Genomic DNA, 27,470 nt, shown 5'->3' on the forward strand with positions numbered 1-27,470 from the left:
TTTCCTTCACTCGTATTCCTCTTTTCTTTCCCGGGGAGCAGGCCCAAACTTTTTATTGGTAAATATCCTCTGCATGTGCTTCCAGCAAAAAGAGATGTAATAAAAATAACAGCCTGGTCAACTTTTTCCTTGCTGCTTTTGTTTTTCAGGAAATTTTATGGTATATGTATTTCTTTTAGGTGTTAGGGTGCACAGTACACCAAAGAAAACTCATCTGTGTTATAAAGGAGTTCGATACGTGCAGGGCAATCCCAAAATGCGTCTGCAGCAGCTCACACAGCCTTGGGTAGTCATGGCATCAGGTGGAGGAGGAAATGGTTGAGAAATGACAAGGAAAGGGGGCCACACAGCTGCCTGTCTTCCCACCTCTTCCGTTCACCTTTTCTGCAGTACACTCTGCCCGGGACTGCCAAAAAGAGGGATGTGTATGTGAAAGGAAGAGGATTACGGGCTTATCCTAATCATCCTCAGGAGCTACCATGCTGAGGAAGAAATAGAATCTCTGGGAAGGAAATGGAGATCCAACTTCGCCGTTATGAGGAAGGAGGAGATGTGGAGGGGTGCCCCTCACCTTCAGAACGAGCGTGTGCTGGCGGAACAGAGTTCGGTGCATGCCCACTTATACTTGGCTAAATTCTGTTCCAATTAAAGCTAATATGCTTGATCATTCCCATATAACAAAATCTTTCTGTAAATTAATCCGGTTGCACACAGACATTATTAAACATTACCTGTAATCTTTCTGCTGTTCATCATCTGCTGAAAGGTTGCAGGGATGCCTGAACTTCCCCTAGATGTCCTATAAAGTGGTTTTTGGATTTCATCCGTATGTGGGGAAGAGCTTTCCATGTTTTCTTCTAGAAAAATTATAGATTATTAGCTATAAGATACATCACATTTATAGTTGCTTCTAATAGTCACTGTAAATTAGATGCCAATAAAAATGAAGTTAAAGGAATGTAGATAATTAAAAATATTTGGAGCTCATTTACTTAATTAAGAATATAAAGACATACACTGCAGAGGAGAGTTTTAGGGAATGGTAAGAGTCTGTTTCTGTGATACCCAATACGGGCAAGCCTTCCAGAAATAAGGAGCATTTGTTGTTGCCCATTGATATAGTTCTAAAGAAACTAGAGAATAATAGTTAAGAATTATGTTTCGTTGTTTTTTTTTTTTTTTTAGTTTTCTTTGTGTTTTGTTTTTTTTTTTTTTTTTTTTTTTTTTTTGTAATGAAGCTATAGTTGCTGGTACTGGGTCTGCACAAAACTAGGGCCACCAACAGCCAGACACATAAAGTGGGACAGGCTTAATCAGATCCACCCCTCATTACTCGGGAGTTCAGCAGGCTCTGGTTAAACCCAGTGGACCATGAAACAAAACAAGGAGACAGAAACTGAGCGAAGGGACTTGAAGGGAGGACAGCAGTCGATGGAGATGGGAAGGGGCATGGCAGGATATGGGTGAGAATAATCAGTGCATTCTATACATGTCAAAGAAGAGAGTTAATCAATAGACAACTTTTCACAGAATTCAGAAAATGTATTTGAACAACTTAAAGAATGTCTTTTGTTCTTGAAGCTAAGGGAATATCACAGAAGAAGGCATGGCCAGAACTACTGAAAGAAGGTGCCCTGAGTGCTCTTGTCTGGACATGAGATGGCCCTTGTACAAAAACCTGTCTTTTGGTAAATTTCATCTCTACTTAAAAAGAAAAACGAGAGACAAACAAAAGTGACATGATGCTGGATATTAAACTCAGTATGTCAAATAAAAAACTCCCATGAGACAGACATTGTGGGACTACCCTGACCACTGAGGCACCCAGCTTGGCTGGCCTGATCAAGCCAGTGAGCAGCAACCATTGTTTCTGCTTCATGTTTCTGCCCTGACTTCCCTCAATAATGATTTGTGATCTGCAAGTGGAAGCCAAATAAACCCTGGTCTCCTCTAAAGTCCTTTTAAATTTGTTTTTCAAGACAAGACTTCTTTGTGTAGCTGTGGAGCCTATTCTGGAACTCGCTCTGTAGACCAGGTTGGCTTTGAACTCACAGAGATCCACCCGCCTCTGCCTCCTGAGTGCTGGGATTAAAGGCATGCACCATCACCGCCCGGCAAAAGTCCTTTAGATAAATACAGTGACCAGGTTTATCACAGCAATAGCAAAGCAAACTGGAAGAGCATCCAAGTATCAGTGTGTATTTTCTGGGAGCACAAAACTAGAAGGGTAATCCTAAAATTTCACACAGAGGCACAGATGACTGAGGGTATCTTGAGCAAAAAGAACAACGCTGTAAACCAGATGAGGTGGGGACACCTGAAGTCCCAGCGCTTGGAAGACTGTGGAACAAGATCAGGAATTCAAGGCCAGTCCTGGCTACAGTTAAGTGCAATGGACACAGGCTACATGAGATCTTGTCTCAAAAAACAAAACAAATTCCCCAAACCGCACATGAAAATAACAACAGAAAAGAAAAACAATCCAGACAGATTTGGACATAACTACACTAAACAGACTTCAAGATATTATTAGAGGCTATAGAAATAAAGAAGATTATAATTTTGTCATTAAAACAGACAAACTGATGGAACAAAATCTATGCCAAGAAACAGCCCCATACATCTGCAGCCAGAGGAAGTGCTAAGATCACATAAGATGACAAGGGAGACAGTCTTCCCTTGGTGAGGGTTTCTGGGGGAAGAGTGAAACCAAATACCTTACTTTTTCCTCAGTTACAACAATCAACTCCAAATGGATTGAAGACTTAAGTGTAAAGCCTGCAATTTTGAAGGAATTTGAAGAAATATAAAAGACTGTGCTTCTGGACAATAGAACACACAAAGAGATTAGGGCATAGCTCGGGGTTGAGAGCTTGTCTAGTCTGCACAAGGACCTCAGTACCACAAATGCTTGATAGTCCTATCATATGACCCAGCTGCTGTACACTCTGATGAAATGTTACAGATAATTATGCAGCTAAAAACATTTTCCTCTAAAATTGTTGCTGCTGTCAATATTAATTTTAATAGCCCTTTAGAAAACCAGACTACAAATATCTTTTAATATTAGGAACCTGTATATATTTTAACAGGAAATCTCAAATCTGTTTTTTTTTCCATGCCAAAGAAATAAATGCACCACTGTGTGTGTGTGTGTATGTGTGTGTGTGTCCATCTGTCTGTCTGTATGTATGTATGTAGGAAAATATTTGTTGGGGCAATAGCCTTCTAAACTATGAAATGTTACACTGTGAACAGAGAGAACAAATACAAGCCATTTCATTTTCAGGCACCGGGGAGTTTTCAACAAAGCAGTTAAATAAAAACATAAGTTGCAAAAAGGATTAATGAAAAGGCATACTTCTGTACTATTTCAGGCAATTAGATATTATTACTTGTCTTGTGTACTCTCTTACCTTGACTGGCCAAGAAGGGTGACAGATTGATCACTTTTGTTGGAAATTTCTTTGGTGGATGGTACTTGGTGGTAATGGTTTCTTGAGGTTTGATTTTCAATAAACCCACATCTGAAACAAAGTTTGGAAAGGAAATTTGCATGATGGCTGTGAGTATTCACAAATTTTGTGCCAAACTCTGTGTGCTCATCTATATATTTTCATTCATATTTTTCTTTCCCATGCTTTGTCAAATGTTCATTATCTATGACTTCAGTTTCTATAATGCCTTTCATCATTTTCTCTTTCTTGTCCTTATACTGTGCCCTGGGGTAGTATCTTTCTTAATTTGGACCTGTACCCACCCCCACCATGCTCATTCTGCATTTGATCTACAGGCGGATACAGTTAGAAGGCTAGTTTTAGAGAAAAAAGCTTTGTGCATGAACTGCTGAATCTCTCGGTCCAAACTCAGCCACGAGTTGTTAGATTCAGTTGTCACGAATTAGACTATCATAAAAGTAATACATGTGACCATAGAATGAGAAACAAACAGAGCCAGGCTGTGTGGTTTGGACCAGTGACATCAGAAAATTAGGAGGCTGAAGCAGGATGATCACAAATTCAAGGCCAGCTTAGACTTCAGAGCAAGTTAATAATGGCCTGGACAACTTAGCAAGTCCCTGTGTCAAACATAAGACAGAGAGAGAGAGAGAGAGAGAGAGAGAGAGAGAGAGAGAGAGAGAGAGAGAGAGAGAGAGAGAGAGAGAGAGAAAGAGAGAGAGGAAGAGAGAGAGGAAGAGAGAGGGCGAGGGAGAGAGAGGGGAGAGGGGAGAGGGGAGAGACAGAGACACAGAGATTACAAGGCTCATATACTTGAATTATTGGCTAGATATTGAACTAAACCTGGATGGTAAGAGACTTTGAAGGGCAACAAGACAGACCATTGAGAGAATACATTACTGTTGAAAATTTTAGAAGTCATGGCTTAGGCAGTCGTTCATTTGTTAGGAAAGGGGAAAGCTGAGAAAAATGTGTAAATCAATGAAAGGAGAAACCTTATGCACAGTGGGATGATGTTCCAACACTGAAAATTTATGCTTATTATGTAAATTATTTTCATGAAAGCATCCTTATGTAATTATTTGTATGAAGAGTCTTGGATATAGCTTGATACTTTAAGTTGAATGTAATTTTGGGTGTAGTTGGCTTAGAAGTCTACCCCAAGTGATTTAACCTCAATAGATGACATTTAAATATATTTTTAAAAATATTGCTAAGACGTAAAAGAGTAAATAATAAATGCTAGAGACCAAACACAAAGGAAAAACTTTTAGTTGAGAGAGTTTTAGAGGAAAGATTCACATGGGTAGTGCATTTTTAAAAAATTAAATGTGAATTCATGAAAGAGTGGCAAGGGAAAACAGGATATAGGAAATTCAACAATTATTAGAAAACAAAACAAAAAGCTGTGGCAACATTTTTTAGAAAATACTTGCATAAAACATCATTATGTAGATCCTATTACTGCACATAATGACATCTGAGAAACTAGAGATGAGATGGTGGCCGTGCAGAAAGGACACTGTATGTTGTATTGTTAACATGCATCTTTGCTGTGCTCTGAATGTTTGTGTCCCCATCTGCACATTGACACGGAATCATCTTGTGATGGTATTGGACACAGGTCCTTATCAAGTCACCATTGCCGTTAGTATTGTCCTGAGGCCCCAAAGCTCTGCTTGCTCCTTCCAGCACTTGATGACACAGAAAGAGATATGTTTCTGAACCAAGAAGTAGCAACCTCTGTGAGAAATATGTTTCTATGGTGTATAGACTGTCCAGCCTACGGTAATACAATCTTTGTCTCTCTCTCAAATTTTAAAATATTTCATTGGAGTAAATAAAAACTGCACAGTATGAAAAATCTTCTAAGCAACCACTTCCTTCACATGTTAATATATTTTCTCTACCTTGATTGTCCATGAGTGATTTTATCAGGCACTTACCTGGACTAGTATCTTTCTTTGTAGATAAACTCATGCCTAAAACAAATGCTAAAAAGCCACCCAATGATACGATGGCATTATATACACATTACCCTCAAGCTCTATGTGCTGATCTTTATTTGTAATATTTTTTTCATATATTAATGAGTGGTCACTTGTCTGTTACTCCAATTTCTATAAAGAATCTTGTCATGTTTGCATCTTTGCCTGTGCCTGTATCCTACAAAGGCATCTTTGTTCATTTTAGCCCTTATCCAAACTCTGTTTGACTCTGAGTTAGAATATTCATTTTGATGTCAGTCAGTAGTCTCTTTCCAAATGTTTCCTCTTCCTAATTTTCAACTTTCAATTTTTAATTTGGAGTGGTTTTATTATCTTCTAACCATTAACAAATAAATATAAATTGAGCAGAAATATGGTCTGAACAAATGTGATTTGAAAATGCAACGTGCCCACAAGCTCCTGTGTTTGAACACCTGCTCCCTGGCTGGGGGTGCTCTTTTGGAAGGCTGTGGAATCTTTAGGAGGTGGAGGCTCACTGGGTTATATGAGTCCCTTAGAGTGGCTCTTGAGGTTGCATGGCCCAACCCTACTTTTCTTTTTACTTTCTGCCTCTTGAATGCCCATGCAATGTGATCAGTGGCCTCTCACCTTTGGTGTTATGTCTCCCTTGTCATGCAATCAGTGGCCTCTCACCTTTGGTGTTATGTCTCCCTTGTCATGTGATCAGTGGCCTCTCACCTTTAGTGTTATGCCTTCCTTGTCATGATATAATAGTTCTCCTTGAACTGTAAGCTAAAATACCACCCCCCCCCCCCCCGCTTTGCGAGTTACTTCTGTGGGGTATTTTTGCAGATGTCAAAGAAATAACAGAAAAGACAAATATTTTAAATTGACTGGACTTAAATGGGGCATTTTGTTGCTGTGTCTGAGGTTGTCACTCAAAAGTGGTAAGGATCTAATTAGTAAGCATCGCCCAGAGCAACCGTATCTAAACAAAAACACTGAAAAACACGGCTCATTAAATCCATTATTTCTAGGGCAAAACACAGAAACAAGTTTGAAGACTTATTTCAAATAATGTCAGTTTTCAATCCTAGCTGTCCCCCAGTTGTAAGCTTTCGGGTGAAGAGGCCTTACTTGATTGATTAACAATATATGTTCAATTTATACATAATAAGACATGGGAGTACAACATTCGCACTTAAAGTTACAGAAACCGTGCCTTGCCAGGAAACCTCCATCCCAGCACACATGTATATACTGGGATGGGGAGATTATATTGCAAACTTCAGACTCTACATGGAGGTCAGTGTTGAAGACCCACCTTCTCCTCATGTCCTTACAAGGAGGCAGGCATGGAAGTCTCTGAGGACACTAATCAGAAACAACTCTAAAACACTGTTCAGAGTTGAAGTCTTTCTAGGATCAAAAGGAAGTGTGTCTAACACACTGAAGACCAATGATCTGGAACTGATAACAGCACAGAGGAAGAAATCCACTGCAGGGCTGCACCATCCACTCTCACCAACTTAATCTGGTAAAAGGAAGTGGGCTGTGTGTTGTAGACCTCTTCTGAGCACACTCACCAGAAAGATTTCCAGCTTTTTCAAGCTCAACACAATGTTTTAACTCTAAGCCAGAAATGGAAAGTGAGTGGAATAGCATCAGGATGATTTTCTTCAGACACTCCAAGATTGATTTGGCACTGGGTTTGCATAGGTTATTTTCTAATTGGCTCAGTTTCACTATTCATATTATTTATCTTATGCCTACTTATAACAAACACTAGAATTTCTTTGTAAGAGAGATTCCACAAAAACTGTTGTTCATGCAACGACACAGATATTGTTACTATAGGTTAGAATGTAAATCATAAATATATGGCTTGAAAAATTATTATTCTTACCCTGTTGATCTTTTAGTTGTTCAAGTAGTTTTGTTCCTTTAATAATACTTAGTTCCTTACCTAAAGACACAAAACACATTTCAGAATACTATGTAAAGGAAAAAAATTGATGTACAGGTTCTGTTTTTTCCTTTGGCATTCCAATCTCTGCTGATACCATGTTTCATGGACATTATTCTAGTGATGATTAATTTTGAATGTTAAACTAAACTGGATTTAGAATCACATAAGAGACACACCCCTCTGAGTATGTGTGTGAGCATATTTCCAGAGAGGATTATCTGAGAAGCAAAGGTGGGCAGTGCCAGCCCATTTGTGGGTTGCACTAGGAAATGTACTCTATTTCCCTTTTAGCTTTTTATTAGCATATATTATTCGTGCAAAATAATGATATGGTTCACTACAACATTTGTGCTGTATTTCTATCATCATATAGGCCCAAAGACAGATTTATAATGTGTCAAATTAGTACAGAGAAGAGGTGCAATGAACATACACACTGTTCTGTAATTACAGAATTATTTCTAGTTATGCTCTTTTTGGGTGATACTAATTACTGTGTGAGACCCCCAAATCTCACTCAGAATAACTTTCTTAAAGCAGGGTGTCTATCAACACATTGTCTAAAATTTTACTTTGTTGACATTCCATCTTCATTTTAAAAAGGTAGTTTTGGTCATTGTGAGATTCTTGGGTGAATTTCTTCTCCTAGTGTTTTGAATGTATCTGCCCAGTGTTTTCCGGGATTTGTAATTTCTGATGATCTCAGGTTCTTTATTTTTAATGAAGAGTTATTTCTTCTGTCTCCCAAGATTTGCTTTCCAACATTTATAATACAGTTGTTCTGGCTATGAATTTCATGGTGCTTATTTCATTATAGTCCATTAAGTCTGGTTGTGGAGATTAATAGCCATCATATATTTAAAAGAAACAATTGTTATTTCTTCAACTTCCTTCCTGCTCTTTTTCTGTACCTGCCCATTTCATATTGTCAATTTGCAACTTTTTTTCACTCTTGCTTACATTTCAGAGCCATTATTTAGACACTTTGATTAGTTTTCCCTCAATGCCATGTCCTTTCCCAGTCCTTTTACTATCATGTGTCTTTAGTGGTACCCTCTGTATGATGAGACATTGTTATGAACCACGATATGTCCCTGTGGTTCACATCTGGGGCTCTAACTGCCAATGAGATAAATTTGGAGCCAAGGTCCCTGAGAAGATCACTAAAGCTCAGTGGGTTCACAGGGTGAGTCCTTTCTGGTACTGCTGGTGACATTAAAAGAAAAGAGAGGAACACAGGGAGGCTTGCTTCAGCAGGAGCTCTCCACATGTGTCCTGACACTCCTCCCCTACTAGGATTTTATAGGGGTGCTGTTGGAGTGGATCAGTTCCAAGCTGGTAACATCAGCTAATGCTCCATTAATAGTAGACACAAGAGTACCAGTTATAGGAGAGAACTTGTGGATAGGTGATATCCTGTAAGGTGAGGTGACAGCAGGTACTAATTGTCAGCTTGACATACTCTAAAATCACCTAGGACATGGTCTTCTGGGAATGCCTCTGCGGCTTATTGGGACTGAGTTAACTGAAGTGGAAAGACCTGACCACTGTGGGTCATACCGTTCCCGAGTCCAGGAGACCCTGGACTGTCTAAGCGTAGAAAAAGCCTGCTAAGAACTAGAGTGCATGCCTTTATCATTGCTCTCTTCCTCTCACTATGGAGGTGAAGTGGCCGGCTGCTTCCAGTTCCTGCTGCCTTGACTTTCCTGCTACAGAGGATTATACTCGAACCCGTGAACCAAGATAAGGCCCTTCTCCCTTGCGTCCCATCAACAGGAAAAGAAACAGATGGCAACTTAGCTGGAGTCTAGAGGGACGAATACACCTGCACCTCAGACTTGAACAAGCGTAACTGTCCTTACCCTGCTTACTTGTGGCGTCTGTTTTCGCTGTTGATTTGGATTTGGCGGACGTCCTCTTTTTATCTCTGCCGATCTCTATAAAATTAAACAGATTTAACAGATTTGTCAGATACTTCGAAAGACAAACGGTCACACCCAGCTCTCCCTTTCTCTCTTGTTTGCTTACATGCACAGTGAACACTTACTATTTATTCTTAAAGAATAGTAATTAGAAGCTGGAGGGACAGCTCCACAGTTAAAAGCACTGGATGCTTTTTGCAGAGGACTGGAGTTTGGTTCCTAATCACCCACACTGGGAAGCTCACAGCTGTCGGAAACTCTAGCTCCAGGGAATCTGACACCCTCTTAAGAAATTCAAATTCATAGTATTTAAAATAAAACAAGTACAAATACATTTATAGTGTATATTAGTTATATAAAACAATAGGCTTCTCTGTGAAATCCTCATATATACATGCAACATGTTGATCATATTCTCTCATTACCCTTTCTAAACACCACTATGCCCTTTCTTTTCCCCAAATGCCTTCTCTGCCTTATTTTCATGATTTCCCCATCCTTAGATTCAACATATGAGAGAAAACACATGGTCTCTGATCTTAAGAGTCATCGAAGTTCCCTAGTGGGAGAATATTTTAGCTCTACTTAGATTATGTAACTGTATCAAGTGGCAACAATGTCACAAGAGAAAGTGCCTCTTGGAGAAAATAGGATTATGGGACACTGTAACCACCAAGAGAGGTATTAGTAGCCAATAAAATAATTACCAATTATATTCTTCTTGTTATCATAGATGCAAGCTAGAATTTTGGCATTGGAAAATGAAATGTAACTTTCTTAGCTAGCTAGAAATGAAATTGATTGTTTTTGAGGGACAGTAACAGGGCCCAGGCTGACTCAGAACACATTAGGTAGTTCAGACTGGCTTTGAACTTCTGTTCTTCCCACCTCAGCTTCGTAAGTGCCACCACTCCATGCTTAGAAAATGATTGTAATATACTTAAAATATTCCCATAAGGCATATTCTGAAGTCACTGTGAAAAAGCATTTCTATAGATCATTTTGAACATAGAAGAGATCCGGACATAAGTATATGTAGCTTATTTTTCATTTATTCATAAATACTAACATTCAAATTAAGACAGGAAGGATTTTATGAAATGTTTTTCTTATGTAATAACAACTTCTAAGTTTTGCTGTCATTGGGTATCCATATTTAAAAAGTGTTCTTTATGTGGTAATGCCTTGGCTTGTGTTGTTATACATCTTCTAAAGACACTAGTCAACTGTCCTATATCCATCTCTACGAAACAATGGATCTAAACAACATAGAAATACACACAAGTGCTTACTATTATGCTAGTTTGCATTTTTCAAAGGAGTGGAACAGAAATCTGAGTGTGACTAGAAGGACTGTTCCTGATCACAGGAACCCTACTGTGTTGGGACTTACACTGTTAGTGATTTACCACCACAGCACACTGATGACAATGCTGACATACAGGAACATGCCTCACAGTTTCTTAACTGGTGCTCTTTCCAGGCAGCAGAAACTTACATGCAACTTTACATCATTGTGGATAGTTTCAACAATAATATAACCTTAAAGCTTATGTTAAAATCCATGAAGACTGGAGGGTTCTAGTTGATGAGGTGGGAGCCTAATATTTTTTTCCCCCAAAGCCAAGTTGCTGACCATGATTAAGTCATACACACAGCAGTCATTCTTCAATTTATCCAGATGTGTTTCAGTGGTCTTCTTACATTATATAACTCTAAATCTAATAGATGCTGGTGATAGAAAGCAATAATCAGCAATGCCAAGGAAAAAAAAACCTTTCATACATCATCTTAGGGAGATTTGGTACCTCAGTGAGAGAAAAAGGGAAGAATTTAAAGAAGTATTGAAATTAGGATTGTGTCTTTTTCCATGTAATATTTTGTGATTTGTATCTTTTCTTATATTTAGAAAAGAGTATCTCGATGCAGTACCAAAAACAAACAAAAAACCCAAACTCTAAAATGAAACATGTCAGAAAGCTTCTACTTTGAATGAGGTAGTTAAACCTTAACTGGGTGGTCCATCACACCTAAAACGTTTTGTGTAAAAGGTGGTTGCAACAGGGTACATATAGGAAGCTGAAAAATGTTTCCTGATCTTGACATAGAATGGAGCTCTTGCTCTGAAGAACAAGCTGCACCTTAGACATCTTTATTATTATATATTTGCTGTAAAGAGTGAAAGGATTCATAATGGGATTTCTGTTCAAATACTAATGTACTTAGGTTATATTCATCTCTCATTATTTTCTTCTACCCCCTTCCCCTGCCCCCTTCCTCTTCCCAGAGTATAGAGGAGGCTGTTAGCTGGTGTAAGAACGGCTAAGTCCGTCTTTCTGTCACATCACACATCAGCCAGTGTTGTACCTCACGGATGAAATGCACTTTACTACTTAAACTGGACGTAGAATGGGATGAGAATACCACTACACATACTCGTTTTTGTAATATTCTATGCTTGCTAAAACTGTGATTGATTTTGATGGAACATTTCCTAAATGGATGAGTTCTAAATGAAATACTATCGAGCTAACTTTCAATTTTTAGCAAGTACCTGGTCTACACAATAATAGGAAAGTGTGCATGCGGTCCTTTGGCCGTGTCACAGTAAGTATTGTCATAAGGTGCACATTAATGAAAAACATGATGAGAAGTACTGAACTGAAGTTTTCTTACCGGCTCCACTCTTTGACTGTGGCTTGAATTCGTTTCTTAATAAATGTTGTCCAAGCATGTCCCTCAAGTTATCTAGCTTATTCTCTGTAAAAAAAAAAACCGACAGATTTCGAAGACATTTGATAAGATGATTTTAAGATAGAAATGTTAGATGGTTGTGTATGCGTGATACTAACTTTATTAGACTTTGTTATTGATGACCTCTGAACTGTCATATCATGTATATTGGAACAGGAGATCTGTGAGCACACATATAAGCCTCCAAGCGTTGAAGTTCAAGATCTTTGTTCCAAAAGCACACATCCAAGTAATAATGTAGTTCTTACATGAACTGGTACCTCAGAGTTCTGTAACTAGCACTTGCCCCACAGCGATATCTTTTATAAAAGTATACTGCCACATTTACTGAAAGGAGATTTGTAGATGAACAGTGACAATCTAGAGTGATGACAGTCAACTGACTCCACAAGTAGGTGTTAAAGCCCATAGGCAACTTTAGACGCCACCTCAGATTGGTGCCCCTTCACACACAGGAGACAATGTAAATGTTTACATATGGTTCTCTTCCTTCTTTCCCATTTTATGAACATTTTACATATTGCACATATATAAATATCCTACACTATGATATTTCTTTATGTAAGCTTCTGCCTTTTAAAGAAAATGATTCAAGAAAGTGTACATAATATTTGTGTTCTGCAAGAGCCTTTGTTTTTGACATTTCTGCATCTAGGCATTTGTTCCTGTGTGAGTTACCTTCTTAGTCATCATTTTTTTATTTCTGGGCATCCCACCTGCTCCCACCTGCCCATACCCTATGGCTGTACTGCAATGAGTCATATGCCTCAGTTATAAACCCAACAATGTATTATATATGTATGTTGTATACAGCTGCCTTTTCTTTTCTTTTTAAATTTTTTATTATTGAGAAATTTTCTATTCACTTTACATACCAACCACAGATCCCTCCCTCTTCTCTCTTCCCTCTTCCCACCCCCCAGCCGTCTCCCTCAACCCTCCCCCCCAATCCCCACATTTTCCAAGTCAAGGTCTCCCATAGGGAGTCAGCAGAGCCTGGCACACTCAGCTGAGGCAAGTCCAAGCTCCTCCTCCCTGCACCAAGGCTGTGAAAGGTGTCATACCCTAGACACTAGGCTCCAAAGTTTTGCAGAGTATAACAGTCTGGGTTGGCATCCATGATCTCTTAGTGTCTGCATAACATCTTTCCAGGAACTTCCGGCTTTTAGAGTCTCCATTGAGAAGTCAGGTGTTTTGTTTTGTTTTTTTTTTTTTGTTTGTTTCTGTTTTTTTTTAAATGGGTCTGCCTTTATATGTTTCCTTTGCAGCTCTTAATATTTTTATCTTTATTCTGTTAGTTTAGTGGTTTGATTATTTTGTGGCGAGGGGACTTTTTTTTTTTTTTTGGATCCAGTCTATTTGGTATTTTGCAAGCTTCTTGTATCTTTATAGACATTTCCTTCTTTAGGTTGGGAAAGTTTTCTTCTATGATTTTGTTGAATATATTTATGTGCCATTGAGTTGGTATTCATCTCCTTCTATCCCTATTATTCTTAGGTTTGGTCTTTTCATGGTGTCCCAAATTTCCTGGACATTTTGTGTTATGACTTCATTGGCTTTAGTGTTTTCTTTGACTGACAAATCTATTTCTTCTATTGTATCTTCAACACCAGAGATCCTCTCTTCCATCTCTTGCATTCTGTTGGTTATGCTTGCATCTGTAGTTCTTGTTCATTTACTCAGATTTTCCACTTCCAGCATTCCCTCAGTTTGTGTCTTCTTTATTATCTCAATTTCAGTTTTCAAATCTTGAACTGTTTCCCTCACCTGTTTAATTGCTTTCTCTTGGCTTTCTTTAAGGGATTTACTGATTTCTTCCAATTTTTTGTTTGACTTTTCCTCAATTTCTTTAAGGAATTTTTTTCATTTTCTCTTTAAAGACCTCAATCATCTTCTTAAAGCCATTTTTAAGATCGATTTCTTCTGTTTCTTCTGTGTTGGGATGTTCAGGTCTTGCTGATGTAGGTTCTGATGGAGCCATATTGGTTTTTATGTTTTTGACTGTATTTTTGCACTGGCGTCTACCCATTTCTTTCTCCACTTGGTGCAAGTGGTGTCTGTGTCTGAGGGAGCCTCTCTTGGTCTGATCGATACCCTTGGTCCAGTGGGAGCTCTTGGTCTAGTCGGGACTCTTGGTCTAATCGGTGCTGACGGATTCTGTCTCAGGGAGCAGCTCTTAGTCCAATGGGCGCTGGCAGGCTTTGTCTCAGGGAACAGTTGCAGTCTCTGTGATCTGCTTTTTATGGATTTCCCCTGCACATGCACATATGGGCTTACAGAGCTATGCCACACATGTGCATAGATTGCATGATCATGCTGTGTACAAATTACACAATTACACAGTGCACGGATTACGTAGGACATAAAGCCCTACGATTACTCCAGCTTCTTTTTTAATCAATTAAGATGAGAAGGGAGGTGACACATGCACTTGCCTCCACTTTTATAATTAGAGAACCACATTCTCTTCTTGTCTGTGGAAGTTCAGATAATTGAGCTGCTGGTGTGACTTTGTCTTTATCTTGAAGTATCTCTGGAAGATTTTTGGGTATTTTTCAAAAAGCTAGTAATGAGTTCTCTTGATATTTACTTGAGAATTTTTATCCAAATTTTTTGTAGCATATATTTATTGTATTGGGTTTTGTTATGATGTTTTCATTCAAGTATATGATGTAATTTGAACATTTTCACCTCCATTACTGTCCCATGTTCCCTCTCCTACTAGTCTGTTCCTCTTCCTAATATCCCTTATACTTTCACATCACACAAGTACACACACACACACACACACACACACACACACACACACACACACACTTGAAATTCCATGTGTGAGAGAAACAGGCAATATTATTTTTTAAAAACATGACAGTCCATTGTCATGAAAATTGCAGAATTTCAGTGTCCAGTAAGGATGAATAAAACTCCATTATGTAAATGTACCACACTTTCTTTATCTTGGGTACTGTGAAGAGGACTTTAATAAACAGGAACATACAGCTCTCTCTATGATACTCTTGATTTAGACAGATTTTTTTTTCAAGTTTATCACAGGAGTGATACAGCTGGCTTATGCTGTAGTTCTGATTTTAGTCCTTTGAGAACCCCTTATACTCTCCAGTTCACATTCATCTTTCCTTCCCAGAATCTCTGTTCGTGAACTGCACATTTTGTTTCTCCTTTTAATGGCTAGCTTATGTTTTGGTGGGGTTTTTTTAAATTCTTTATATATACTAGATATTCATCCAATCAGATGTCCAGCTGGCAAAGGCTTTCTCCTATTCTACAGATTGCCTCTTCATTCTGATAATTTTTTTCATTATTAAGAAATTTTCTATTCATTTTACATACCCCCTCTCCTCCTTCTTCCTGCCTCCCAGCCTTCCTCCAAGGCAAGGTCTTCCATGGGGAGTCAGAAGAGCCTGGTACTTTCAGTTGAGGCAGGTCGAATGCCCTCCTCCCTGCACCAAGGCTGCTCAAGGTATCCCACCATAGGCACTGGGCTCCAAAAAGCACACTCATGTACCAGGGACAGATCCTGATCCCACTGCCTGCCCCCCCTTCCCCGCTCCAAACAGTTCAAGCTGAACAACTGTCTCACCTATACAGAGGGCCTAGTCCAGTCCCATAGGGGCTCCACAGCTATTGGCTGGCTGTCACCTTCCCATCATGATCTTGATGTCCCTTGTTTTCTTTGCTGAGCAGAAGCCTTTTCTTTCATGAGAGCCCATCAGTCAGCTCTTCATCTTACTTCCTGAGGTGCTGGTATCCTTTTCAGGCAGTCTTTGCCTATGCTTGTATCTGTTTTTCTCCAGCAATTTTATTTCATGTTTGTCTTCTGTGGCCTGTCTGAATCCTGTCTGAGTCTGTGTGGGTATGTGAATCACACAAGGACACCTCTCCACCTCACTCATCTCATCTCCTGTCAAGTCTGTAGACATTGGGGTAGTCGTGCAGCAATGTTGGATTCTAGGCCCAGCAGAGCCAGGCTGAGGTCTATAAACCTGTAATGTGTTTCCATTTCTTTGAGCCTTTTAAGACTACTTTTAATAATGTTTTGTGGTTTTCCATGTAACTGTTATCCATATACATAGACTATTATAAACACAGACTATTATAAAAGGCTATTTTTAGAGTTAATGCTTACTATACACTAAATAATACTTAATTTTTTCCACTCCTTGAATTCTCCATCTCCAAGATGTCTGTTTAATTCTACTTTATGATTATCTGTCTCTGTTGCTTTTCTCAGTTATAATATAAATTGTTTTTCTGAGTCCATTGAGTTGCCTATATCTATGCCTTCAAATTTTCTTGATATTATTTTGAATTATTTTTCATGCAACGACTAAAATTCCATTGCTTTGGAGTCTTTTAAACATAAAATACAAAAACAGGTATTACAAATCAAAATGATAACAGTGCTGGAGATCTTCATTTTTTCCTGTGGTTCAGTTACTGCCTGGCAGCTTTTTTATTCTAATTGACAGGCCCCCTCTAGCACATGTTAAAAGGTATGTTTATTGATAATGCCTTGAATTCCATAAAACTTTCCTTCTATATTGAAAGTGGCTCCTTTTTTTTTTTTTTTTTTTTTTTTTTTTAGTTTCCTTATTAGACATTCTTTTCGTTGGTTGCTGTAAGCCTTTGCCTATTTTAAAGAACTTCAGTGTAGTTCTGATAGGTTTTGTTTGTTTGTTTGTTTGTTTGTTTGTTTGTTTTGTGTTTTGAATGCTTTTGGTTTGGGAAAGACAGTGTGGATGGTGCTGGTCTGCCACTTTGCTGAAGTTTGCTGGTTGCCTTCAGGTTGTGGTTCGAAGGATGCAGTTATCTGCACACCTCCTAAATTTTTAAGTATTTTGACAATCCTTTCCACTACCTAAATTTCCCATTTGAGTGACAAGCACATTGTAAGGTCATCATATTTACTGTACTCAATTTCATTATCTCATTATATATAATTTGATAACTATGTTCTGAAAGAACTAGCCATATAGCATATAATTAATGTCCCAAAAGCTTGCAATGGAGAGAAAAACCTACCTATTATTTCCTGAGCAGGCAAGGGTAAATGCACTATCCATCACATAATTGGTTATTAATATATAGGCTTATTATAACCAGGAGATTATTAAGTTGAGAAGGGATAGCTCTTGCTTAAGTTTTCTTTTCTTTTCTTTTTTTTAACTAGAAGCTCAGAAATTGCAAATCTGAAGCACTGTACCTACTGGACTGTGTTCTACGGTGTCCAGTCACAAATTGTACTTACCAACCACATTGTCCATATCCAAGCGAAATATGAGGTCACTAATTATTGGGTTCAGTGTTTTGTTACGTTCGGGTATCTCCTGAACTTCTATGACTGGTTTATCAGCTGTAATAATAACAGACTCCAGATCAGTTCATTGCAAATGAACACTTTGAGGTAAAGTTGAATCACATGGTGAGACTCACTAGAGTACACATTGTGATCATTTCACTTGATTTACTTCACAACTTAGCATTAACTGAAGAAAATTGTGTCAATGTGTTAAGACTTATTTTTATTAATAGTGTGTGTGTGTATGTGTGTGTGTGTGTGTGTGTGTGTGTGTGTGTGTATGCAGAAAGGCACACACATGTATACCACAGCATGACTACACAGGGGAGTCAGTCTTATTCGCCCACAGTTTGGGTTCTGGGGATTGATCTCAGATCATCAGGTTTGGCAGGAAGTACCTTTACCCTCTGAGCCATCTTGCTGGACTCCATTGCCAACTTTTTATGTGGGTACTGGGGATATGAACTCAGGTCCTCATATCTGTACAGTAAGCGCTTTACTCACTGGGAAATTTCCCTAGTCCCCAATATTATCTTGTTTAATCCTCACAACACCTGAATAGCATTTAAGCCCCTGCCAGATGAAGACAGTAAAGCTTAGAAAGATTATGCATATTGCAAAACGGTACATAGTTACGGGTGTAGAAACTTGGAAGGAACTGGTTCCTTTATATTCCATAATCTGTTCTCCAGGTCACAGCTCAAATATGTAGTGGGACTGAGCATGTAATGTGTGGGACAGGGATGTCGTAGTAATTGGTAACATGAGGCGGGGAAAGGAATGTGTGGAATAGCTATTTCATGCAATGCTGCATGCTCACTGATTGACACAAACACAGGACTAGGGTTCTAAAGTCTTTCATATTTTAAAGAGAAGTTAGATATCTAGATGTAAATTCCCATCACTGTAAAATGGCTCTGGGGCCACACTATGACCTCCTTGCCATAAAGTACCTTCAAACTGTGAGCCAAAATCATGCCTTCCTCCCTCCCTCCCTCCCTTTCTCAAGATGCCCTTGTCAGGCATTTTGTTACAGTAACAACACAAGTAAGGCATGGAGGAGGAGAAGCCGTGGCGATCTCAGACATGATCTGGGTCATTTGTCATTTCGCTTACTTCATCCACACTGATCTGAACAAATGGCCACTATAGCACACTTTTGGTGTCCTCTCCCAAACCCGTGTCAACAAATCTGGGCCAGAAGAAAGTTTTCCAAGTATTTAAGCTTTGCATGCCTTTTGGTTTTAAATTCTGCCTTTAACTAATGATTCCTCTTTTTGAATGTTTTTGCTATGAGCAGTCATGTGGCACCCTCAGTTTACTACTTGAAAATCTCTTCCTGTGTTTCTAAATTCCTCCTACCATGAACACTGGGACAGTGTTCAGTCAAGTCCTTTGTCACTCACAGGAAAGCTGGCTTTTCTTCCCGTTTCTAATGTCAGTTCTTCCTCTTGATCTGAGCCCTTGTCAGAACAGCCTTTACCACGCAAATGTCGACAACGTTCTAGTCCAGGCATGGACACTTGGATGAGCTCCGAGAAGACAAAGCCTTTCTATATGTGCTCTCTGTGGCTCTACTCATCTGAGCCTCACTGAAACTGCACTGCCGGGTTCAGCATCTGCCACTAGGGACACTTGACAGTGTGGTGCTGCCTTCTGTACCTTTACTTGGCATAAGAGGAAAAGTAACAAGGCATTCTCTGACACACCTTTAGGAGAGAACTAATCCCATGCACAAGAGTAGGGCTTTTCTGACTCCATCACTTCAGAGTGTTACTATCCAACAAATGGAGTTGGAGGGAGGTGGTCATATGTATTTAGAGTTTTCAAAGTTATACAACAATTCCGAGAATAATTTCCCCGGACAACAGCTAATACAGTTTAGGAGACAATGGCACCCAATAAAATTGAAATATGAATATAAGACGGATATACTTTAAAAACTGAAATAAATGTGAGAGAGCTACAAAATTCTTAGAAAAGTTTTTTTTTTTTTTTTTTTTTTGGTTTTTCGAGACAGGGTTTCTCTGTGTAGCTTTGCGCCTTTTCCTTTTCCTGGAACTCACTTGGTAGCCCAGGCTGGCCTCGAACTCACAGAGATCCACCTGGCTCTGCCTCCCAAGTGCTGGGATTAAAGGCGTGCGCCACCACCGCCCGGCGAAAAGTATTTCTTAAAATGATAGTTCATGAAACACTACTGCAAATAAGAAAAAGGAAGAGCCCTTTACTCAAATGGAAGTTTTTAAAAAAAACTTCATGTATGTTTGTGTTCACGTGTGTGAATGCATGTGCACACATGCCATGGTGTGTTTGGAGGTCAGAGGGTAGCCTTGGGTGTTTGTCCTCATCTTCCACTTTGTCTGAGACAGGGACAGGGGCTCTTTTGTTTGTCACTGTGAACTTCAGGCTAGCTGACTTGCAAACTCTTGGACATTCTCTCTCTGCCTGGAAAAACAGTGCTACTCCATCTGGCTTTATATGGTTCTAAGTTCCTCATGTTTTTAAGGCAAACACTTTCCTACTGAGCTATTCCTCCAACTCCAAATAAAACAGATAAAAAATGTAAGTGTCGTGTACTATTGGGAGCAAGAGGGACTGTAGGAAGCGAACGGCAGAGTTAGCACTCATTCATGCCATCAAATGTAAGTCTTGGTAATTTATGCTCTAAACTATGTGTTCTGAGGAAGACTCAGCTATAAAGCCACAAATAAATCATCAAACACTTCATGACTCTTATTTAAAATGTACTTAAAAACATGCTACATACCTTTCAGTATCTTTGGATCTCTCCTTTCTGATTCTAGGTCTTCATCTGTGAAGATTCCATTCACATTTTCATCTACCCAAATGAAAAACAAAACTTTTTAATGAATGAAACATAGTAACACTGAGGCTTACCAATTATGGTCTAATCTTAAAATGACTACAGTGTCTGAAAGTTAGGCACAGTTTTACACATCCTTCAGGTAAGAAGAAAAATGTTATCTCCTTAAATGTCAGCAGTTAATTTGACAGATATGGAATCATTCTTGCTAAAACTGAACAGTTAGGATTGTAAGTTTGCTCCTAGACATTTATTCCTGTCTGATAGTATTGTTTCTATTTTAACCCAACAGCTGTCTGTCACCTTGACTTCTATAAGCGATTCTTGTTCAAATGGTGAATTCACAAACATTTAAATGATTTTCTTACAGTTACCTACTTCTGGTAAAGTTAGTAGCATGAGGAAGAAACACATTGAAGTAGAAAGTAGGATGGCATTAATGCTAATAATATATATGACTACATAGTTTGTCAGAAAAGATAGATTTTATATGTGTATGTATGTGTGTATAAGTGATGTGTGTGTGTGCATGTTCATATGTGGGTGAGTGCCCGAATGTGTGTAGAGCAGAGGTCAGTGCTGAGTGTCTTCCTCAATCACTGTTCAACTTATTTTTGCACTGAATCTGGAGCTCACTGATTCTGCTAGACCTGGGTAAGAGAACCTCAAGGGTCTTCTTGTCTTTGTTTCCCCAGCACTGATATTATAAAAATATTCTATTACACCCAGCTTTTTATATGAATTCTGAGGATTAGATTGGGTCCTAATGCTTTTGTATAAAGTTCTGTCCTGGTTAAGTTACCTTCCCAGGATTCTCATAAAGATTTTTTTTATGATAAAAATAGATCTAAGATAATATTCACAGGTCAAAGGGATGACATATTTTCAATATCACTGACATATACAGGTAGATTTTTAAAATAAAATTGAAAAGTGTTTTTATACAGCCACCCTCCCCCAGATGATTAATCACAACCCAGGACATATGTCCAGCTCTGAGATCTAGTTCCTCATCTCCTTCTCGGTAGTAACTTTCCTTTGTCATCATATACACACATTTAATTGAGAAAACATGGGTCAGGAGAGCTGGTCCAGCCCAGGATTACGATGCTCTGAAGGGACTTGCAACTGACTGTTTCTTTTTCTACCAGGTTGGTAAGACGGCAGCAATGATTCTTGAGAGAGATTCTGTGGCTATACCATTATGCTGGAGTGAGCAAAACCAAATTGGCACCACTCTGTCTCCAAACTCTGGGATCATCCGCACCTCCACTGACCACCAGGCAGACAATGACATCCACAACTCCATGTATATAAAAAGCAAGCTGAACCTGACATGTGCATGAAGGGCAAGCAGCTGAGGTCCTGGTGTGATGACCGAACACAGCCACTGACCCTGAGTCTCTGACAATGAAAGTGGCGCACAGAAGGCATGATTATACGGCATTCCAGAGAGAAGGCAGTGGTGTCCAGAGTCCAGGGAGAAAGCACGTAAGGAGGCAGTTGCTGATGACTGGGAAGCTCCAACAGAGGGCTCTACTCTCGTGCAGGACTAACATAGCAAAGCAGACATTCTGACTGCAACTTGTTTGGACACATCAGAATTGCATCAGACCACTCAGCAGTGCCCCTGAACACTGCAAAGAATACATGAGATATTTCAATACCTGGAAGGGAGCGACCGTGGATCAAGGTTGCTGTATAGTTGAGGGAGTGATAGGAACCTTTCTAAACAAGCACAAAAAAGGCAGTTCATGACCACCGAGCTAGCATAGCAGAAGCTACTTCTAGGAGCCTTAATACAGAGGAAGAGAATCTCCAATATGAGGACACAGGAAAGAATAAATTACACGAGAGAAATGGGTCAATAAAAGAAAACTAGGAAGTAATCCATCGTGGCCAACACAGTAAACTAGGAAAGCCCTGATCCTAATGGGCGAGAGAGGAAAGCATGGACAACAATCTAACTATTCAGGAAAACAGCCAACAGAACTACAGGAATTAATAAATACCTCTAAATTATAACCTGCATTGCAGATGGCATATGAATAAAGAGATGCAGACTAGCTAATGGGATTGAAAACAAGAACCAAATCTCTGTTGTCTCCAGGAAATATTTCTCATTGGGCAAAGATGCCTACAGATTACAGTCAAATGATAGAAATTTAAATGAGAGCTGGAAACAAGCTGGCGTATATGGTGATATTTTATTTGTACTGAAATGTGATTTTAATTTTATGTTAATAAATAAAGTTGCCATGGGGTCAGAGCTATTAGAGCCATAGCAAGAGCATGATGGTTAGAAGAGCTAGGTAGATTTCTGTGTGTTCAGGGATACAGCCAGTATTGGAGACATATGCCTTTAAGACCTGGAGGGTGGTACTTACGGGCAGTAATGAGGCAGTCATGTGGTTGGGTTTACAACCAATGAGAAGGCAGAACAGAAAGACTATTTAAACACAGACAAACAGGAAGTAGCTCTCTCGGGGAAGTTAGGAGCACTGCAGGAGGTAAGATTTTATCTCTGAGCTCTGACCTCTCAGCTTTCTCTTTTACATTGGCTCTGTGTTTCTTATCTTAATAAGATGATTGGTTACATCTACAGGCGTAGCTTTTCTGGAATTGGTATCTGGTAGGTATGCAGATATCATCTTGTAGGTATGGAGGTGTCTTGTAGAAAGGTATTTATGTCCTCTATGTTTTTTAACTATAAATTCTCATATATTCCCTAATGCCCTCTGGATATTGTAGACTTAAATCTAATAATGTAGACTTAAAAACTAAAGTTAGAAGAAATGAAGTAGTCCATTATATATGAATAAAGGCAATGAGACACCAAAAAGACATGAGAAGTATAAATATGCATCAAACACTTGGGACCTCAATTTCATAAAAAGGAAAAAAAAATGTTAGTGGGCATAATACTTCAGAGAGATTGTAAGACAATAATAGTGGGTAGCTTTCATCTATTGCTAGGTAGTACAAAGTAAAAACTAACAAGGAAACTTCAGTGTTGAATTACACCTGTAATCAAGATCAAATAACTGTTTAACAGACATCCTAAGGAATATTTGACACAACAGATACAAAATACATATTTTTCTTAGTAGCTCTTGGAACTTTCTCTAAAATATATCATGTTCTCAGCCACAAAGACCCTTACAAATGAGAACAGAAATATTTTATTGTATTTTTTCAGATTATAGTAGAATGAAAGTATAAATCAACAGCAAGACAAACCATTGAGACCACACAAACTGAAGACTGAACAATACATGTTGAATGGGGAGTGAATCACTGAAGACATTGGGGAGGAAATTTAACAATTCCTAGAATCAGATGAAAATGAAAGCACAGCTTTTGGGAACCTCTGGGCTACAGGAAAGGCAGTCACAAGAGGGAAATGTAGCTATGAATGAGCACGTTAGAGGATCAGAGATCTACAGTGAGTAACAGCGTACTTCAAGGTCTTAGTCAAACAACAACACAAGCCCCAACCAGCAACAAAAATCAGAACAGAAATTAATAAAACCGAGTAATACACAGAATCAATGAAACATCTGGTTCTTTGGAAAAAAAAAACCCAATATTGACAAACATCTGGTCAAATTATTAAAAAAAGGAGATAAAAGACCCAAATTAACAAAATTAGAGATGGAAAGAGGCCATTACAACAGATTCAAACACTATCCAGAGGAGCATTAGGAAATATTTGAGAAGTTATATTTAAAAAAAAACTGGGACCCTAGAGGAAATAAATACATTACTATATACCTATGAGATACCAACTAAACAAAGAGGATATGAAAGACTTAAAATTGACCCACAACAGGCAATGTAAATGAAGCAGTACCAAAATCTTTCAGCTAAAACTGGCTCCGGGTTGGATGAATTCTTCCATATCTTTAAAAGGAAGCTAATATCAAGGTTCCTCCAGTTAATCCAAAAAACACAAAGTGAATAAACATACCCTAACTTATTCTTTGAAGTCAGCATTACCCTGGTGTCCAAGTCAGACAAGAACACAACAAAAACTGAACATCTTACAATAATCTTCATCATAAACATGGATGTGAAACCTAGGATTTTCTAGAAAATATTAAAAGTCATTTCTTTATTGTATCAGGTTATAATGGCATAAAATCAGAAATTAATAGCAATAGAAACTATAGAAACTATATTAACATATCTAAATTATTAAATATACTCTTGAATAGTGTGTCATTAAAAATGTCAAGGAGGAAATGTACAGATTCTTAGGATCAAATAAATCTATAAGGAAAAAAATTACAGATCTTTTTTTTTTTTTTTTTGGTTTTTCGAGACAGGGTTTCTCTGTGTAGCTTTGCGCCTTTCCTGGAACTCACTTGGTAGCCCAGGCTGGCCTCGAACTCACAGAGATTCGCCTGCCTCTGCCTCCCGAGTGCTGGGATTAAAGGCGTGCGCCACCACCGCCCGGCAAGATCTTTTGAAATATAGTAATAGCAGTTCTAAGAATAACATTGACAATTGTGAGTGATCACATTAACAAAACTGAGGTTGAAATAAATGAGTTAATGATGCACATTAAGATAATAGAAAAATAAGTAAAACACAAGTGCAATACACAGAAACAATGTCAGCATAGAAATGAATGAAATTGAACACTAAAGGACAACATGAAAATCACTTAAGCAAAAATTGTTTTTTTTTTTTTGAAAAAGTAAGCTAGATGGACAGAACTTTGCTCACACTAACCAAAAGAAAACAGAAAAGATAGACAGAAAACAAAATGGTAAATTAAGAAGAAAAGTGGGAACTCAAAACAAATGCCAATGAGATCCAGGGGACCGTTAGGAAACATTTTCAAAACTTGTATTTTAAGAAAATAAAATCTTAAAGTAAGTAAAGGATAAATACCGAGACACATATGCACGACCAAAGTCAGTACTGGGTGTGACAAACAGATCTGTAATGAGCTACAAGACTGGCCGAGGAAAGAAAATACCCCAACAAAGAGCCCAAGACCAGGCAGTTTCAGTGCTAAATTCTTAGACAATTCCATACAGTACATTTTCATCACGTTCCTTCCCACCTTCCAATTCTCTCAAATCCTCCCCCACCCTTACCCACCCAACTTCATGTTCTTTCTCTTTCTTCAAAAAGAAAGAAAGAAAAAAACTATTTAAAACCAAACATGGAGTCTGATTTATGTTGGCCAATTACTCTTGAGTATGAAACCTGCCCTGGTTGGTATACCTAGTGTCATTCCATTGAACAAAACTGTGTTTCCCTTCCCCATTAGCTATCATTATTGACTAGCCTCTTGGCTAGTGGTGGAACTTTGTGTCTGATTCACTTCCTTCATGCTTGGATTCTGTCTGGCTTGAACTTGTGCAGGTCATGGGCATTGTTGGCACAGTCTCTATGAGTTCATGTGTGTGGCTGTCCTGTTGTGTAAAATCATCCACCACCTCTGACTCTTACAATGTTTCTGCCCCTTCTTCCACATTGATCCCTGAGCCTTGAGGGGAAGGGTGCAATAAAGAGGATGCAAAGAGTCTTAATAAAATGCTTGTAAAGCAAATTCAGCCATACAGCATTTCCATCAATCATTCTCCATGACCACGTGCGCTTCATTCCAGGCATACAAGAATAGTTCGTAATTCATAGAAATGATAATAAAGCATACAAGCAGACATAAGGACAGTAGATACAGAAAAGGCCTTTGGCAAAGTTCAACTTCCCTTCGTGATAAAGGTTGTATACACTACACCTATAGACAAATATTATAATAAATGGAGGACTACTGAAAGCATGTTCTCTAGAATGAGGAACAAGACAAGCGTTTTCTGTTCTTTCTACTTTTAGTCAATACCATGCCTGAAATTTTAGAAAGAGTATAAAGCAGAAAAAGAAAAAGGACACAAATAAGAAAGGAATAAGTTAAATTATCCCTATTTGTGAATGGCATGATCCTTTACTTAAAAGGATACTAAAGACTACCAAGAAAGTCTCAGATTAGCAAATTAGGATTCCAAATCAATACACAAAACAAGTAGCTTTTCTAAAGACCAATAATGAAGTTTCTGAGAAAGAAGTCAGAAAAAAAAATTCACAGTAGCTTAAGAAAAATGTAGGGGGGAGGGGAATGAATAGGTATATATTATAATCATGTATACCATAATGAAACCATTACCTTGTGATGTACACATCAGGGTTTTATTTAACCATAGAAACTAGTGTGCATGCAATTACAGATTCTTCATAAGAGAAAACATGCAGCCTTTTATCTTTGTTTTCCCCTTCTGCCTTCCTTTACTCTCCTCCCCCTTTGGATGATATAGATTCTGTATATGAGAGAAAATATGCGATATTTGTCTTTCTGAATTTGGTTTATTTCATGTACTTGATGACCACCAATTTTATCAATTTTACTGCAAATGACTTTTTGCGGGTTTTCTTTTTAATGGCTAAATTTCATTCCATTGCATATATCACAGTTTCTACATTCATTAACATGTTGATGGACATCTGGGCTAATTCTATGCATTGGCTGTTGTGAATAGTACTATAGTCAACATGGATGAGCAAGTGCCTATGTACTATGGATGGTACAGATTTGGGTGTGTAGCCAGGAGTGGTATAGCTTGATTATAGGTGGTTCCTTTTGTATTTTTCTAGTTTTTTTTTTTCTTTTTTACAACCTCCATACTGATTTCTGTAGTGGTGACACTAGTTTATATTCCCACGAGCCATCTTTTATCTCTTTGGTTAGGTTTATTTCTTGGCAACTTTTTTTTTTGTTTTTAGACTAGCATACAAATAGGTTTCAATACAATATATGTCATTATACTTTGAGTTCACCACCTTTCCCATAGATAATTTTTAAAGCTACTGTGAATGGAATTTTTTCCTGACTTCTTTTTCATCAATTTCATTATTAATATTTAGAAAAGCTGCTGATTTTTGTGTGTTGATTTGCACATGTATGTGGGAGAGGCATGTTTGCATGTGTTTGGATACAGGTGTGTGCACATTTGCATGTGCACAAATGTGGAGGCCAGAGGTTGATGTCAAATGTCTTACTTGATCACTGTCCATTTGATTTACTGAGGCAGGGTCTTTCACCGAACCCCAAACTTGCCAAAGTGGCTAGTCTAGCTAGCTAACTTGTCCTAGGGATCTTGTTTACATCTCCTGAGCACTAGGATTAAAGATGTGCTTCCATTCCAGGCTAGCTTTTGTGAATTATAGGGATCTAGACTCTGGTCTTCATGCTTGAGTGACAAGAC

The 27,470-nt window shown here is 38.5% G+C and overlaps 1 protein-coding gene across 6 annotated transcripts in view; it reads right to left on the bottom strand.

The window, feature by feature from the left end:
• Positions 1-27,470, bottom strand: part of Ccdc7 (coiled-coil domain containing 7) — a 197,722-nt gene that overhangs the window by 61,687 nt on the left and 108,565 nt on the right. For 4 of the 6 annotated variants that reach the window (XM_037206377.1, XM_037206374.1, XM_037206375.1 and 1 more), the window contains exons 30-36: positions 20,140-20,211; positions 17,322-17,426; positions 11,975-12,058; positions 9,239-9,313; positions 7,314-7,373; positions 3,417-3,527; positions 732-857 (exon numbers count right to left, since the gene is read on the bottom strand). In XM_037206377.1, the coding sequence (XP_037062272.1) occupies positions 732-857; positions 3,417-3,527; positions 7,314-7,373; positions 9,239-9,313; positions 11,975-12,058; positions 17,322-17,426; positions 20,140-20,211 (633 nt within the window). Of the gene's footprint in view, positions 1-731; positions 858-3,416; positions 3,528-7,313; positions 7,374-9,238; positions 9,314-11,974; positions 12,059-17,321; positions 17,427-20,139; positions 20,212-27,470 lie in introns of those variants that run through there. The other 2 variants (XM_037206376.1, XM_028887843.2) reach the window with 2 other exon arrangements.

The sequence above is a fragment of the Peromyscus leucopus genome, chromosome 5 (assembly GCF_004664715.2).
Source record: "Peromyscus leucopus breed LL Stock chromosome 5, UCI_PerLeu_2.1, whole genome shotgun sequence".
NCBI classification, from domain to species: domain Eukaryota; kingdom Metazoa; phylum Chordata; class Mammalia; order Rodentia; family Cricetidae; genus Peromyscus; species Peromyscus leucopus.